Source organism: Pterocles gutturalis, unplaced genomic scaffold (genome assembly GCF_000699245.1).
Source record: "Pterocles gutturalis isolate BGI_N339 unplaced genomic scaffold, ASM69924v1 scaffold23680, whole genome shotgun sequence".
Lineage (NCBI taxonomy): Eukaryota > Metazoa > Chordata > Aves > Pterocliformes > Pteroclidae > Pterocles > Pterocles gutturalis.
Genome location: NW_010144068.1, coordinates 18,518 through 33,326, shown reverse-complemented (window position 1 = coordinate 33,326; position 14,809 = coordinate 18,518). Strand labels below are relative to the sequence as shown.

Genomic DNA, 14,809 nt, shown 5'->3' with positions numbered 1-14,809 from the left:
TGTTAGTCAAGAATCCTTCCCAAAAACAAAAGAACATTATTTCCTATTTCTATTCCTACTTATGAGTTACTTTACCTGCTAGAGTGTGCTGTACTTCTGCCTCTATTTTTCAAGTACTATTTCACATTTGTAAAAAGAGAGAGACTACTTCAACAAAAATGTGAGGCTTTTGAAGATGTTTTCATAGTACGGGGGAGATAATACAGAGGATAACCTGCCAGGAATTTAGTCTTTTTTTCTTGCAAACCAACACAATAACCACCCATATCATTCCAGGACAGATTAAGACAGACACTTCTGTAACACAGTTAATAAATAAAGAAGTTGCATTAACCTAGTATCATTTGAGTGTTGTTGGGATCTGTTTCCGTCTGCAAAGCTCCTATAAGTATATTCACAAGTCTCAGCTTCAAGGAAAGGAAGGTTACTGGCTTATCACATGTTGAGCCATCATCATTGCTGAATTTCCCTTCCAGGACAACCTGAAGGAAAAATACATCGATTTCAGTATCAATTACAGATCACACCAGTGGGGTACTGGTCTCAAAAGTCAATATCCACAGCACACATTGCTCCTGACAACTTGTAAGATTGTTACAGCCTTGCCAGAAGAGTTTCAGTGCTAAACAGAACACCAAATACAACCCACAAGTCATCCAAATGCCACTAGAAATCAACCAAGGAAATGCAAAACAAAGTGATAAGTTTACTACCTCAGACTTTATGGTTCCAAAATGATGAGGGAGAGGAAGCAGAGACAGCAAGATGTTAATTGAAGCTCTTCTTAGCTCTGTGGGGTTTACATAGATTTTAAACTTTGAGAGTTCTCTGCAAATCAAAACATCACACAGTTAATCAACTTTTCATAGGAATTTGAGTCAAATTTTATTAAGTTAAAATTAAATCTACAGCCACTCAGTAGTCTTAAATAATTTGCAGTATACAATGTAGCTGTTTCTTTCTAGGATCAAGATTTTTTTTTCATTTTTTAAACAGCAGCAATAACACAACGAATTCATGCAGGACCCACCACTTGCTGAGGATTCTGTACCTCACATACAAGCAATGAGCTGATGAAGGTATTATTTGTATACTGCATCTTCAAAGCAGGAAGCTTTGGTCATAAGCCTCTGCTGGCTTATTACAACTCAAACCCCCTCCCGGATTATCAGAGATCTGCAGAATACGCTCACGCGCATACTGCGTAAAACAAGCTGCTTAGCAAATAGATCAACTTCTTTTGCTGGCCACCAGCAAATTCTTCTACTTATAAGACCTACCCAAAAGAAGCAGTGGCTCAGATTTAAGCCCAGAAGATAAATAATATTTTATGCATAACTTCAAAATGAAATGCAGCACCAAGACACAAAACATCTGTTGAAGAAGGCATGGACATAGTACTAAATGCCTTAGCAAAACGTCCAGAAATCTATAAAGCTCTGACAAGTAACGTTATATCTTCTACTCCAATTTCACCAGCTTAAATTATCAATTTTTCTATTTGGTGATGTGTAAGATTACTCTCTTAATGAATTCACTACAGAAACAATCAGTAACAAATATCCTGTGAAATTTTTCTTCGATTTCATTTTAAATAAGCAGTTATTGCTTTAAACAAAACTGCATTAACCACTATTGAAAATCAGAGCTTATGAAGTGCTGCTGTTATCACCATCAAATGCAGACACACTATGGAGCCCACATCGCAGAACTCCCTCTGTGAAAACTACTCAGGAATAACCGAAACCCCAGAAGATAAACATCTCCCCACATTTCTTACAATGTTTATATGGAAATAGCAGTTTACCTGTCAGGTAAAATAGTTTCAAGAGCCGAAATGAAATAAGGAACCACGACATCAATCCCCTTCAGGTCACAGCAGAACAAAGGAGGGGAGTTTAGAATAACACTGGCAAGAACAGGGTGGCAAATGAAATCTGCTATCTGCAAACCCTGAATTAAAAGCATGTAAAATCTGACAAAGAAAGATAAGATTAAATTATTTGCACATAAAAAGCACCAGCATCCCCCATGAACAAGATTGTGCAGCCACTATTTCATCTTTTCTATATAAAACATAGTAAGTTTCAAAAATCAGAGCTAGGAAATGTTTAGATGAGCACCCCCCCAAGTTACTTTAGCACCAGCAAACGGACCTGAAGAGCTTAACAACCCCCCCCTCAGAAATCCCTTGTATTTCACATGAAAAACCAATGCAGCCCAGTTTTATTGAAAGCTCTGACCTGTTGCAACGCAGACTGGGAGCCGTGCAAAGACAGCCCAGATGGTTACTAAGGGTGCCTGGATCACCTGCTCTCCCACTCCTCCCTTCCCCATGTAAGGATGGGAGCATACCTTGATTTTAACCCCCCAACACAACAAAAGCACAGCAAAATCTTTCAGGGGGTGAACAGGACAGGACACACTGATCAGCAATTTGGAAAATGAGACCCAACATAACCAGTTCACATGAGGAAGCAGGGGGGCAGGAACCCTGATGGCCATCACCCTAAGGCAGTTAGTTTCTCAAAGTTTTTTGTTAGAGAATACTTATATCCCCTCTTTCATTTTTTTAAAAGGCTTGCAAACACAGAGGAATCTCACTGACTGGGTAAGAGAAACACAAACTACCTATCCACAAAACACTACAAAATTCAAGAAATAAACTAGTTGAGTCTTCCAGGAAGTTTTGATGCCATCTGGGACAAATGCACCTGAACAGTTTGAGAGTCTCATGATTTAAAGTTGATTCTCTGCCTCTAGCCTTTGCCATTTCACTTTTAACAAAAATTTGGGGAAAAGGTACACTATGATAGGCCAGATAGCCTTATTTTATTACAAACGAAACTGAAACCAGAGGTAGTTCAGAACACAACTGTTTTAAATAATGGAATATTAGTGCATTTCTACATTTAAATAAAAAAAAACCCAACAAACCACAAACACATTCTGTTCCAGTGTTGTGGTGTTTGACAACATTAAGACCCTTCATGGGCTAATAAAGTGCACAAAGTCTCATGCCTGCATACTTATTTTTATACATGTGAACAATCTTCCAGGACAAATTACAAACAACAAGAATCTAGGAGGCAAGAAAAGCATCAAAAAGACAACACACCTTCCACCTAGCAAGCATTTTAAGGGACTTCCCTTCAACCAGAACTTGAAGAAAACCCAATGAAAACCAGCATCATGAGAAGACAAAAGGAAATTGCTACTTGGTTTAGCCAGAGATCCCCACCTACAGCACCTGAAGGCTATCCGTGTTTTTCCGAATTGGCAACACAGGATTCAGACAGTATGCTATTCCCTGTGAATTAATTTGCACCATAACTTATACCAATAAAGCAACTGGAAGATAGGTGAGTACCGGGATAGATAAGCTGGTAATATTTCCTCCCCAGTCTTCTTGCTACAAAATATCCTACACAGTGTCCCGCACGCCTCTGCCCTTCCCGCTTCATAGTTGTCTGGGAATTCACTCGCATCAAACATGGGGTTGGAAGCCATTGTCTCTGTGGACATTTGTGATCCTTTCCGGCGAAACTCCACGCTAGCTTGAGTTGCTATGGCTGGGAAAAGAAGAAAAAAAAAAACAACAGCATTTCACTGTGTGCTACCATACCTAACAGGCTCATGGGATCCTGGACACAAAGATCAAGTCAAATTTAGTGGTTATCATGAAGCTGTTAGTTCACTATATTCGATTCAGCACCTCTGTTTAGAAAGTATTTGTGAGTGTAACTAACTTTTTTCTTTATAAGGATGACAATGACTGACCTTCATGTTCTGGAACCCATACCACCTCTCTGCTGGGAAGAGCACCCTTGTATCCAATACTAGCTTCCTGCCCTCGCTGGAGGACAAGGACCTTCCCTCACCTAGTTCTCACCTCCAGACAAATGCACTACCACCTTGCCTTGCCACCTTAAAATACCAAAAACCATCTAAACAGTGCCATTACTGTGACCTCTGAGCAAGTGCTGAATTTTTGGCTGGGCAGCTAATCTCTTATTCTGCTCTGAAGACCAGGCTGCTTTGATCCGATTTTGTTGTATAAACATACTTATTACAAAAAAAAAAAATTCTAAAGACTCATTTCAGAAAGAGAAGTTTGCTGAAACCCACTCTCCTGATTTCATCCCTCTCTCCTCACGTAACTACTGAAATTGCCGAATAAACGTGAGGTGGGACAGCAGCTGCCAGGGAAGCCGGCGCTCTCCTGCTCCCTGTCCCACAGCAGGCTCCACAACAGCCTCCCAGGAGCCCGCTGTTACCTACACGCAATGCGGTTTTGCTGAGCTTTGTGCTCCCTCCCAGCAGGACAGCTCTGCCTGTCCCAGCCAGCTGGATTCATGTCTTTCTAGAGAGATTTCTGGTCCCCCTTTCACAAATCAGTTATCACATGCACATGATGCAGGACTCGCTTTGCCAGCTTCATCCTTTCTTCCAGGATGGCGACCAAAAAATATATATTGCTCTCAATGGGACTTTTTAAAAAAATTTTTTTCCTTGGACAACTTCATCACTGTTGGATTACTAACAGCAGAAATAACACGTTCCTTCTTGGTTTTAGCTAAGACTGCATTGATTTTCAAAAGTCTTATTAGCTATTAAACAACAGATAACACGTGCTCCTCACAGAATCACGCCAATGCAGTTCTACCAGTACCGGAGAACTCCTGGGACACTGGGGATCATCAGGTCCACAATCAATCTTGCAAACAAACGCTCATTAACAAGTATTCCAACTGCCAAGGTGTGAATTTACAGATAGGTGGGGGGGGGGGGTTTGGTTTATTTTTTAAAGGAATCGTTCTAATGACAAGTGTCAACTCAATTTTGTCTTTAAATTCATCATTTAACCTACTGTTACCTTACAAATTTTCATGACATAAGTAGCAAATAAGCACAAATCTTTATGTATCTTCCCATGAGCCATTTTTTGTCCTAAATAAGCTATCCAGCAATATACTGTAGTTGGAAAAAAAACACTACATGCACAAAGCATACAAATCAAACACTAGGTCTGTAAAATAAGCTTCAAGTAAAAAAAAACAAAACCAAAATATGGTTAGTGCAAAGTCCTGAAACTCATGACATGATCACAGACTAAAGTACAGAAAAGATGGGACTGATTCAGGCAGATTAATTTGCTTTTGCCAACAATCCTCCCCATTCAAAAACACACACAAAATTACTTCTTTTTCAAGTAAAAGTGCAAAAGCTACAAGAGACAATGAGAATGAATTTACAAATAAAATATGGGATTATGGAAAAAGAAAAGCACAACTGCAATTAAGGAAAAGCTACTGGTTCCTACTTACAAGATTTATAAGAAAGAAGAATTTGGATAAAAGATGCTGCAAGATAATAGAAATAAAATGGAAACAAATCAAAGGACAGCAGTAGTTATAAAATACTTTTAAGATGGTGAAATCGTAATATAAGTTAAGAAGCTTTTAGCTTTTTTAAAAAATAGATTAAAAGCTTTATGATACAGCAAGCTCATTAAACACATAGGAAATTGGCATTCAGGTCCAAAATTATGGTTTTGAAAATACCATGCAAAACAATGAACAAAAAGTTACAAAATGCTAGTAAGATTTAGAGCTGTTCATATCAACACACATCAGTTCTTTAAATGGATGTATTAACCCTTCCCAGCTCAAGTATCTTTCCCTGTGTTGCACTGTATATGGTGTGTACACTAGGCTATCCTAAGGCTTCTGGGACTTGGGGTATGTCTTGTAGGGGGAAGGATACTTACCTGCAGAGCCTCCTTGCAGCAATACTCCCGCTCCTGAACCATGAGTTCCTGATAGCACTGCAGCTCCGTCTTCCCTAAGCCAAGTTGCTAACAAGGAGCACACCCGGGCATGCCTCCCCTGACCACCTGCTCAATCCACAATCTTCCAAAGTGGAAATAAAAGGCAGAACCCTACCAGAAATACCAACATCTCAAAAACAATCTCCAGAGAAAGAAGAGAAGAAAGACTCCAGGAGCCAGGTACCAGTCGAGCACCACCACCTCTACGAGCTCCTTCTCTGAACGTGCAGGGGCAGTGACCTGTGACCAAGCCCCTCAGCAACACTGAAGATGACCCTACTCAGGGATTCTTTTAGTTCGCTCCTAGACCCCCACAAACGTTCTTTAGGACGTTAATATTAATGACAGTAGGGGCAGGAGAGATGAGGGTAAAACTATACCCCAAGAGTCCCCCACTGCCAACAGCACCTGGGTGATAACCCCAACCCACCTAGCAAGGGTCCTTCAGCTGCTATAAACACACAACTGGCAGGCTTGGGATGGACTTCTTTAGCTACAAGGATTAAGAATGAGCCCACCAGATTGGAAGACCCAGTTGCTGAAATGCCAGCCCAAGGTATTCATGAGTTTCTCCCAATTCTCACAAGCTGCTGAGGACAGCAACTTGCAGCAGCATGTGCTATCTGGCCAAGCTTGTCCAACCAAAACACATCCTGCCGATGAAATAACACTCGGCACATGTACACACACACACCAGAGCTGTCATGTTCAGGGTTAACTTCATAAAGCCTTCATAGTGAATTTCTTATGAAGGCGCTTTCTCAAGTACCAATCATAGGGAGCTATCTATGCCATGCTAGCAGCCAAAGCAATACCATGCAACCATCTAATTCTAATTCCAGCAGGATCACAACCAGCCATGCATTTTCAAACTGATCATTTTTCCTCTCTCACCACAACACAGAGTTACGTGCTCTGCTATAAACCCATAACGCTTCACCATCAAAGTCTCAGTGCAGAAACTAAAACCTGACAGAGGACAATCGAGGCACAAAAGCATTACACCAACAATGGCAAGATCACTGTTCTGCTTCAGAACCCAAACAACAACACAAGACCACCCTGAAGGACGAGGCTCAAAGAGCAAACAGAAAGACTGCTTTCTAGGTGATAAACTCCACCAGTGCTCAGTCATACACAGATGACCTCCAGCTAATCCTGTGGGAAAGAACAATTCCCTCCTCCCAAAGAGAGACAGACAAAACCACAGCAACCACAAACGTGAAATAGCTATGATTATCCTGAATCGTGCAAGAGTTGGTACAAGAAGTTTCTCAATGAAGATGACAGAAAACTGAACAACAATTCAATGGGGTCAGCAATTATACTGACAGAACCAGAGAAGAGTTGAGGCTGGAGGGGACCACTGGAGATTACAGTCAGCCCCCCTGCCAAAGCAGTGTCCAGTATGGCAAGTTTGCTTACCCTCCCACCCATCCAGATATTTTTCATCTCAGAACCTACAAAAAGCTGCGCATTTTTTCCACCAGTCATAGAATCAAAAAAATCACAGAATGGTTTGGGTTGGAAGGGACCTTGAAGATCATCCAGCGCTACCCCCTGCCGTGGGTAGGGACACCTCCCACTAGCCCAGGTTGCCCAAAGCCTCATCCAGCCTGGCCTTGAACCCCTCCAGGGATGGGGCATCCACAGCTTCTCTGGGCAACCTGGGCCACTGCCTCACCCCCTGCACAGTAAAGAATTTCTACCTAATACCTAGTCTAAATCTGCCCTCTTCCAGTTTAAATCCATTACCCCTCGTCCTGTCACAACATGCCCTTGTAAAACATCCCCGTCATCTCTCCTGTAGCCCCCTTTCAGCCCGGGAAGGTGCTGGAAGGTCTCCCCGGAGCCTTCTCCTCTCCAGGCTGAAGGCCCCCAACTCTCTCAGCCTGTCCTCTCATAGGGGAGGTGCTCCAGCCCTTGGACCATCTTCGTCACCTCCTCTGGCCCTGCTCCAACAGCTCGACGTCCTTCTTGCATTGAGGGGCACAGTACTCCAGGTGGGGTCTTATGAGAGCAGAGGGACAGAATCCCCTCCCCCGACCTGTTGGCCACAGTTTTCTTGATGCAGCCCAGGACGTGGTTGGCTTTCTGGGCCACATAGTCAGCTCATGTTCAGTTTTTCATCTACTGTCATTTTCATTCGTCTACAGTCATTTTTCTTGACTTCCTCTCCAGAGGTTAAAGAGTTCAAGAAGTAAGATATGTGAGGCTCCAGGACAGGGAGATGAGCGAGGGCAGATAGGTACTCATCCACATCAGCCTTCACCAACTGCTCTTTACTTCCTACAGCTCCTCAAAAAGACTTGTGTTCTCAGACGGGAGAAGGATGATGTGCTATTCCATGAGAATCGGCAGGGTTTGTTTAAAAGAACTGAACCAAATTCTGAACTAGAACTTGAGACCACAGCTCCTTCACAGGCTCACTTGTTAGGCACTCACATTTAGCTCACGAATAGCTCTTTAGAAATCATGTCCTATCAGTTCTCATTGAGAATGTGTCATGTGACAGAAGAGGAATAAGAAACATGCACTAGGAAGTGCAGTGTTGCAGAAAGGTGTCCCAGTGCAGGGGATCTCTCTGCAGGGACAAGAAGCAGTCTGTTTCACCATACTTCACTCCTTTCCTTTTCAAAGCGGTCCTCAGTCCTCCAGCCACCAACAAAACAGAAATCCTATCAGAGAGCTATGAGAGAAGAAATTCTGAACTGCATGGCATTGAAACAAACTGAACATTAGAAGGGTTTAAAGCTGTCGAGATCTTACACAGCTGCAGTCCCAGATCCAAAGGAACAATAGCATGTGTGGGGCAGTGAAATGTCTATTGTCATACTACGCAGCAAAGCTGACTTTAAATGCAGACACTTCCCAATCATAAAATATTTAAAACATCCATAAAAATAACAGTGTTTTCTGAAGCTAATGCAAAGATTATCCACAGCAGTGCCAAACGCAGTAAGAATATCCATGCTAGTGGCAAAAGCATTACTGTGCCAGGCGACAGAGGACAGCAGATGGACCATGACACACAGCTACAGCCAACACACAGCCAAAAAGCAGATTTATTTTTCTTCTCTTTCCTAAGGTAGAGATTGTGGCAGCTAACTGTCCCTCCTCTGCTGCCCTCTTTCTTCAAGCCCCATCTATACTGGGTAGCACGAGCAGAGGCAGGTGGAGGGGCACGATATGCAGATCTGATTGTTATTGATGGGCCCCACTTGTGTGGACAGAGGGGGACTGCAGGGGCCCACCTCATCCATCCAGCACAGCACCTCCCACCTTACACTGTTCAAGGAGGAAAAGACTTCACCTGGAGGCATCAGGCTTGTCAGATTAGACTCCCAGAAGAGAAGCTTTTCAATTTGAACTTAAACTTGATTTAAAAGACACTGATGCTTCAAGTCAACAGAAACTGCAGAGGCTGAGCCCTTTACAAGTCTTGCTACGTTTTCCCATCTAAAGCAGAGGCTGAGCAAAAGGACTTATCCAAAGGATAAATCAGGCTTCAGTGCCACTCTGGAGTTTCAGCAGTACAGGTCCATCTTCAGCTCACTCTCCTGACAGCCTGCCATGGCATTGCTGTGACTGGTACTGCACACAGCTGTAACAAAGCTCATGGCATCCTGGAAGGGCAGCAAACACTTGACTAGATTCTGTAAGCTAATTATGTCTTCCAAATGGCTAGAAAAGCAGAACATAGACAGTTTTTTGGGTCTCCACCAACATAATTCTCTTGGATTCACTGCTTCCAACAAACAGCAGAACATGGACATGCAAAGACCGGTCCCACTACAGACAGCTCAGACAGCACAGAGGAAGAACAGAATCAAGTGATTTCCAGCAGTTGTTCCTAGTTTTCAGGAAGCTACTAAGTCCTTCTGTCAGGCTAGCAACATGACAATTTTCTGACTGCTGCTAGGTAACTTAAGACATTGCATATATGAACAGAAAGCCCTGGAACCCCTTCAAGGAAGTCAATCATTTTGATTTTGCATGACTGCGTACTTCTGCTAGAATCACACCACCTCTGTTTGCAGCTGACACTGTTGCATAAGCAGCACCTCAGCTGACACGCTTTCCAGGTTAAGCACTTCATTAAAATTGCTCAAGATACAGGTTATGACAAAACTAAAGTTATCCAATCAATCTGAAAAACATCAAATACAGAAATACATTAGCTGCATATGCAACTGCACACACCCTCAAATTATGCCTCACTCCTTCCTGAGCTCAGCTGTGTCTCTAGTAATGTGTCACGGGCCTGCAGAGGGACTCGAACCTCCTACCACAGAAATCCACAACAAAAATCCACTTTCAAAAACCCATGTAGTGCATACCTAAAATACCTTTAACAGATCCCAAATCCTAAACCCATCGCCTCCACACAGGGATTTGTGACACAACAAGCAAGGAAGATCAGTTTAACTGCTGCTGTCAAGTCCCACTATAAACCCACCTTGCTACAACAAACCTCTTCCTCCTGTTTTTCTTAGGCCAGTGAGCTCCTGAGATAGATGCCTTGGAAGAGTTTCCAAGACATTCAAAATACTACATGAAGAACAGGAAAAATGCGAGGAGTGAAAAAGTTTATTCTTGTCTGGGTATTACCACCAAAAGGAAGAAGAGTGCCACAAAGCCTCTCTGAGCACTAATTCTGCTATCGTGTCTCAAAACATATGACCTCTAAAGCTCAGCAAGGAAACCAGCAGTTAAGGACTGAAGACAACTGAGGTATCAAGCCATATATGGAAGGAAACACATAGCAACTGTCACTGAAAGGCAGCAACTTCACTCGCTATTTTAAGGACTTCTGTTTTCATAACACCCTCCAAAAACAAGAAGTACAACTTTGTGCAGTATCTGGAGTGATGTTTGACAATTTTTCAAACATCAACGTCACTATAAAAAGTTGCTATTACTCAAGCAGATTTCAAATTAGGAAATGGACTCTTTTAACACATTATTTCCTTCACTTAATAAAATCCTCCCCACTAGCATAATTGGGACTGCCATGCTTGTTGGAGCAAGGGAGTGTTTAATAGTAAAAAGTTGTTTTGTTTTTTTAATTTTAAAGTCCCCAAACACCCCGTCAGCTAATAACAGGTGCTGGCTCAGCTGGGAGGGGTTAACCACAATACAGCACTTCTGATTTTTTTTTTTTATTATGCATATGTTAATCTTGCAGGTAGGAAATGTCAATAAAACAAGGGAAAAAGTGCACGTATACTTTTCAGTAATATTTACCAGTCATGCTGCTGTCTCTGTTTATTCCATTATGAAGTTTACAGTGAACAAATGCTGCATCAAATAACCATGATCCAAAAAGGTTCAAGATGCTGTTAACCTTTGGCCTGCGAGGAGCTGGTAGTGGCCGTGGCTCAGAACTTGTCTGGTTTGGGCTAGAGAGTGGAGAACTAGAGGAGGGTTGGTGCTGCACTTTTGAAGTATGTGCAGTAGTTACCTATTTGAACAGAAGAACACATCAGCTCCTAGAAGCATGGAAATTACTTCCTCTAACTGAGGAAACCATCAACAGGATCAGCTACTTAAATACAGAATATGAAATCTTACAGTGCTGGTTTTCATCGTTGCTTTATTCACAGTCACTGCCCGATGCCTCCGGTTGTGGGGTGGAGTGGTGTTGATAGCGGTGCTCTGGGGCATGCTCAGCCTGTTGACTGGCGTGGGTGGTGCACTATCTGATCGGGGTCGTGAAATGCCTGGAGATAAGAAATAAAGCAAGCTTTCAGCAAGAATTCCATAGGCTCTTACACAGCAGTTAGCAAGCATCCGGGCCTTCTGTAAATAGAAAAGATTTCCCCCCCCACCCCCAAGAACTGCAGCAGTGAGAAAAACATCTTTCCCCTTTTACTATTAGCACAAATACATGCACAAACAAGAGAAAACCCTGCTTACACGAGACAAGCAAATCATTAAAAGACACCAAAGAACCCCACACCTTCAGAACATGGGAAATAGCACATGGAAGGACCAAGTCTAGAAGAAGGCAGAAGGAAAGGGGCAAGGTTCGCTTGCTGAAGGCAATTTTACAGGTCACTCCTGCCAAAATTCAAATGCTTCTCACCTTTGCCTTTCTTTCCCAACCATAACTCCCACACCTTTTTCTGAAAGATCTCTAATGACATCTGACCCTTCAAAGTCAACTTAGCTCATTAAATTAAGATTAAACCCATCCACCATGCAGTTTTCTGCTGGTTTTAGGAGCTGAATCAGCTTCCTGAACAAATACCAAGTCAGTACAAGAGTCAGGGTAAGAAAGCAGAGCAAGCTCTTAATTTCTCTCGTAGCAGCGGGACATCAGAGCAGTCTCTACCCAGCTTCAGGGCAATACCTGTGGTGTATAACGCTACTCTTCCCAGTCGGAATCAGCAGCAACTAACCCTCTGCAAAACTTGAAGTGACAAACACCACTTCTTCCCATTTTAATGAATACCACCATTCTCACACCCCATTTGAAAAATTAAGTGTGGAATTGCAGTGTGCTTGAAGACCTGACACAGATGTTTTTTCACCATGTTAATTAAAGCACCCCAGTACTTTCTGTAACACATTACAGAACAACTAACTCCTGCTAACCCATTAGCGTTACACCCCATGCAGAGGGCAGAGTATGCACTACAAAATGCACTGTTTTGGGACACTTTTTTGGAAAAGAGGGTGCAGTATTTTGCCAAATGCACACATCACGTAGATGCATATCAGGGAGGGCGAGATAAAAATGACGTGCTTTGGCACTTGGGGTAGAAGGCATCGAGACCTCCCGTTAGCCTTAGCTGAAGGGGTCCATACTGCAGCACTCAAATCTGCCTGAGCACACTCTCACATCCACACCTACAGCTGGAATTTAACTTCACCAAGAGCCCTCCTGTGCCCAAGTGCGTCAGAGTCTGCAGTCTCTGAACTCCAGGTGAGCTACCATCACCCAGGGCGTTTCATCTTGCTACATGAGATCTTCAAAGTCTCCAGTCTCCAACTCAACATCCTATCAAAAACTCATGTAGAAAGCAAACCTCCCTGCTCACTTACAGGAGAGAAGTGCTTACAGCCCAAAGAAGTGCTCCACAGCTGGCCAGCATGGACAACCTCAAGCCCAGACACCATCACAGCCCCACCTCTGCACCAGCCAGGGAGATGCGTATGTGATCGCTGCCGCCCAGTGGGAACGGGGTTTCAGGCAGCCAGATGCAGAACACACAGAGGACTACCACACCCCTCGCAGGTTAAAAGCCTCAGATAAGAACCTCAGACTACTTTTAAGGTCCAAGAGGAATCCACTACAACAGCTACCCCAGCAGAGGTCCATGCACTGTGCAAAGCTAATGCTGCTCAGCTTCCTCCTCTGCCTCCACCGCAAGATGCCCCCCTCAGGAGTCTTCCAATATAAACTACTTCCTTCACTGAAAATGAATTACTAACCACACTTCCACAAAAAGCTTGGATATAGTATGTCTTTCCTCAATCCAGGCTATATTTAACAGCTCTTTTTAAAAAAAATAAATTCAGCTTACACAGCCAGTAAAAGACACTTCAGAGGAACACCTTCTACCAGTGGTCAGATGGACTTCTTTTTTAAATTATTGTTTCAGTACAAACTGCCAAATCCCATTGTAATAACTAGGAAGATAGAGTTTGACAGAGTAACACAAGGAGGTTGTTTCCATACAGTTAGGACATATATTGCCTGTATACAACTGTCCTTTAACAAATTACGATATTGCTTGACAGACTACTGAATATTTTAAACCTCACATCTGGTATTAATAAAAGCAATCATTAAAATTCCTTAAACTTGGTGGCAAGACATCTAGAAGAATGCAGTGGACACAAAAGATTTCAAGATTCAATATTACAGCTTAAGAAAAATGACTATTTGCTCTTTTTCAGCACTTAACTTTTAAACAAAGCCATTTATACAAAAGTGAAATCTGTAGTGACAAAAAGTTGCTTGCAGGGGGAAATACAGTACCAATAAATCTTTTCCTTGCAATATTTTCACAGAAACACAGAATGTATTTCTAGTAAAAAGGATCTTACAATTCAGTGAGACATGAGGACCTTAAGGTGCTTTGCTTAAAAGGACTAAACCATTCGGGTTTTTGCAAAAGACAAATATGTAAAAGCTGACAGTCTAATTCCACAGCCTATTTTTTTTCTGAACACAGTTTACCTATCTCAAGTCTTCTGCAGTCTCACATCAGCTCACACTTGTGGCAGATGACAAAATTCGTTTGCATACATTTAAGCAAAAAAGCAGAACGAGACAGGTAGCTCTTCAGAGCTTACAACAGCACATTTTCGCTGAAGAATTTTTAACAAGCTTGAAGCACACTAAGAATAAAACTTCAAATTTCAGGTGCTATATAGTGTTACTTAAAACTTACCAGCCAGTGCTTACATCTACTTTACCTTTCAGTCAAACTTGAGCTACAGTTACCAGCAGACACAAAGAAACACAGCTTTTCTTCTCAGCAGTACCATGGAATTACAGAATCATATCATCACAGAATGGTTTGGGTTGGAAGGGCCTTAAAGCCCCCCCAGTGCCACCCCCTGCCATGGGCAGGGACACCTCCCACTAGCCCAGGTTGCCCAAAGCCTCATCCAGCCTGGCCTTGAACCCCTCCAGGGATGGGGCATCCACAGCTTCTCTGGGCAACCTGGGCCAGTGTCTCACTATCCTCACAGTAAAGAATTTCTTCCTAATATCTCATCTAAATCTCCACTCTTTCAGCTTACAACCATTCCCCCACGTCCTATCACTCCACCCCCCAATCAAGAGCCTACCTAATACCTAGTTTAAATCTCCCCTCTTCCAGTTAAATCCATTACCCCTCGCCCTGTCATGACATGCCCTTGTAAAATGTCCCTCCCCATCTCTCCTGTAGCCCCCTTTCAGCACTGGAAGGTCTCCCCGGAGCCTTCTCTTCTCCAGGCTGCACACCCCCAACTCTCTAA

General features: G+C 42.8%; 1 protein-coding gene across 1 annotated transcript in view; it reads right to left on the bottom strand.

Moving 5' to 3' along the window:
- Positions 1 to 329: 329 nt before the first annotated feature.
- LOC104470169 (ral GTPase-activating protein subunit beta) overlaps positions 330 to 14,809 on the bottom strand; it is a 26,259-nt gene continuing 11,779 nt past the window's right edge. Inside the window, exons 7-12 of the mRNA XM_010084999.1 lie at positions 11,405 to 11,553; positions 11,078 to 11,294; positions 3,371 to 3,572; positions 1,808 to 1,975; positions 714 to 828; positions 330 to 482 (exon numbers count right to left, since the gene is read on the bottom strand). Coding sequence (XP_010083301.1) covers positions 330 to 482; positions 714 to 828; positions 1,808 to 1,975; positions 3,371 to 3,572; positions 11,078 to 11,294; positions 11,405 to 11,553 — 1,004 coding nt within the window. The remainder of the gene's footprint in view (positions 483 to 713; positions 829 to 1,807; positions 1,976 to 3,370; positions 3,573 to 11,077; positions 11,295 to 11,404; positions 11,554 to 14,809) is intronic.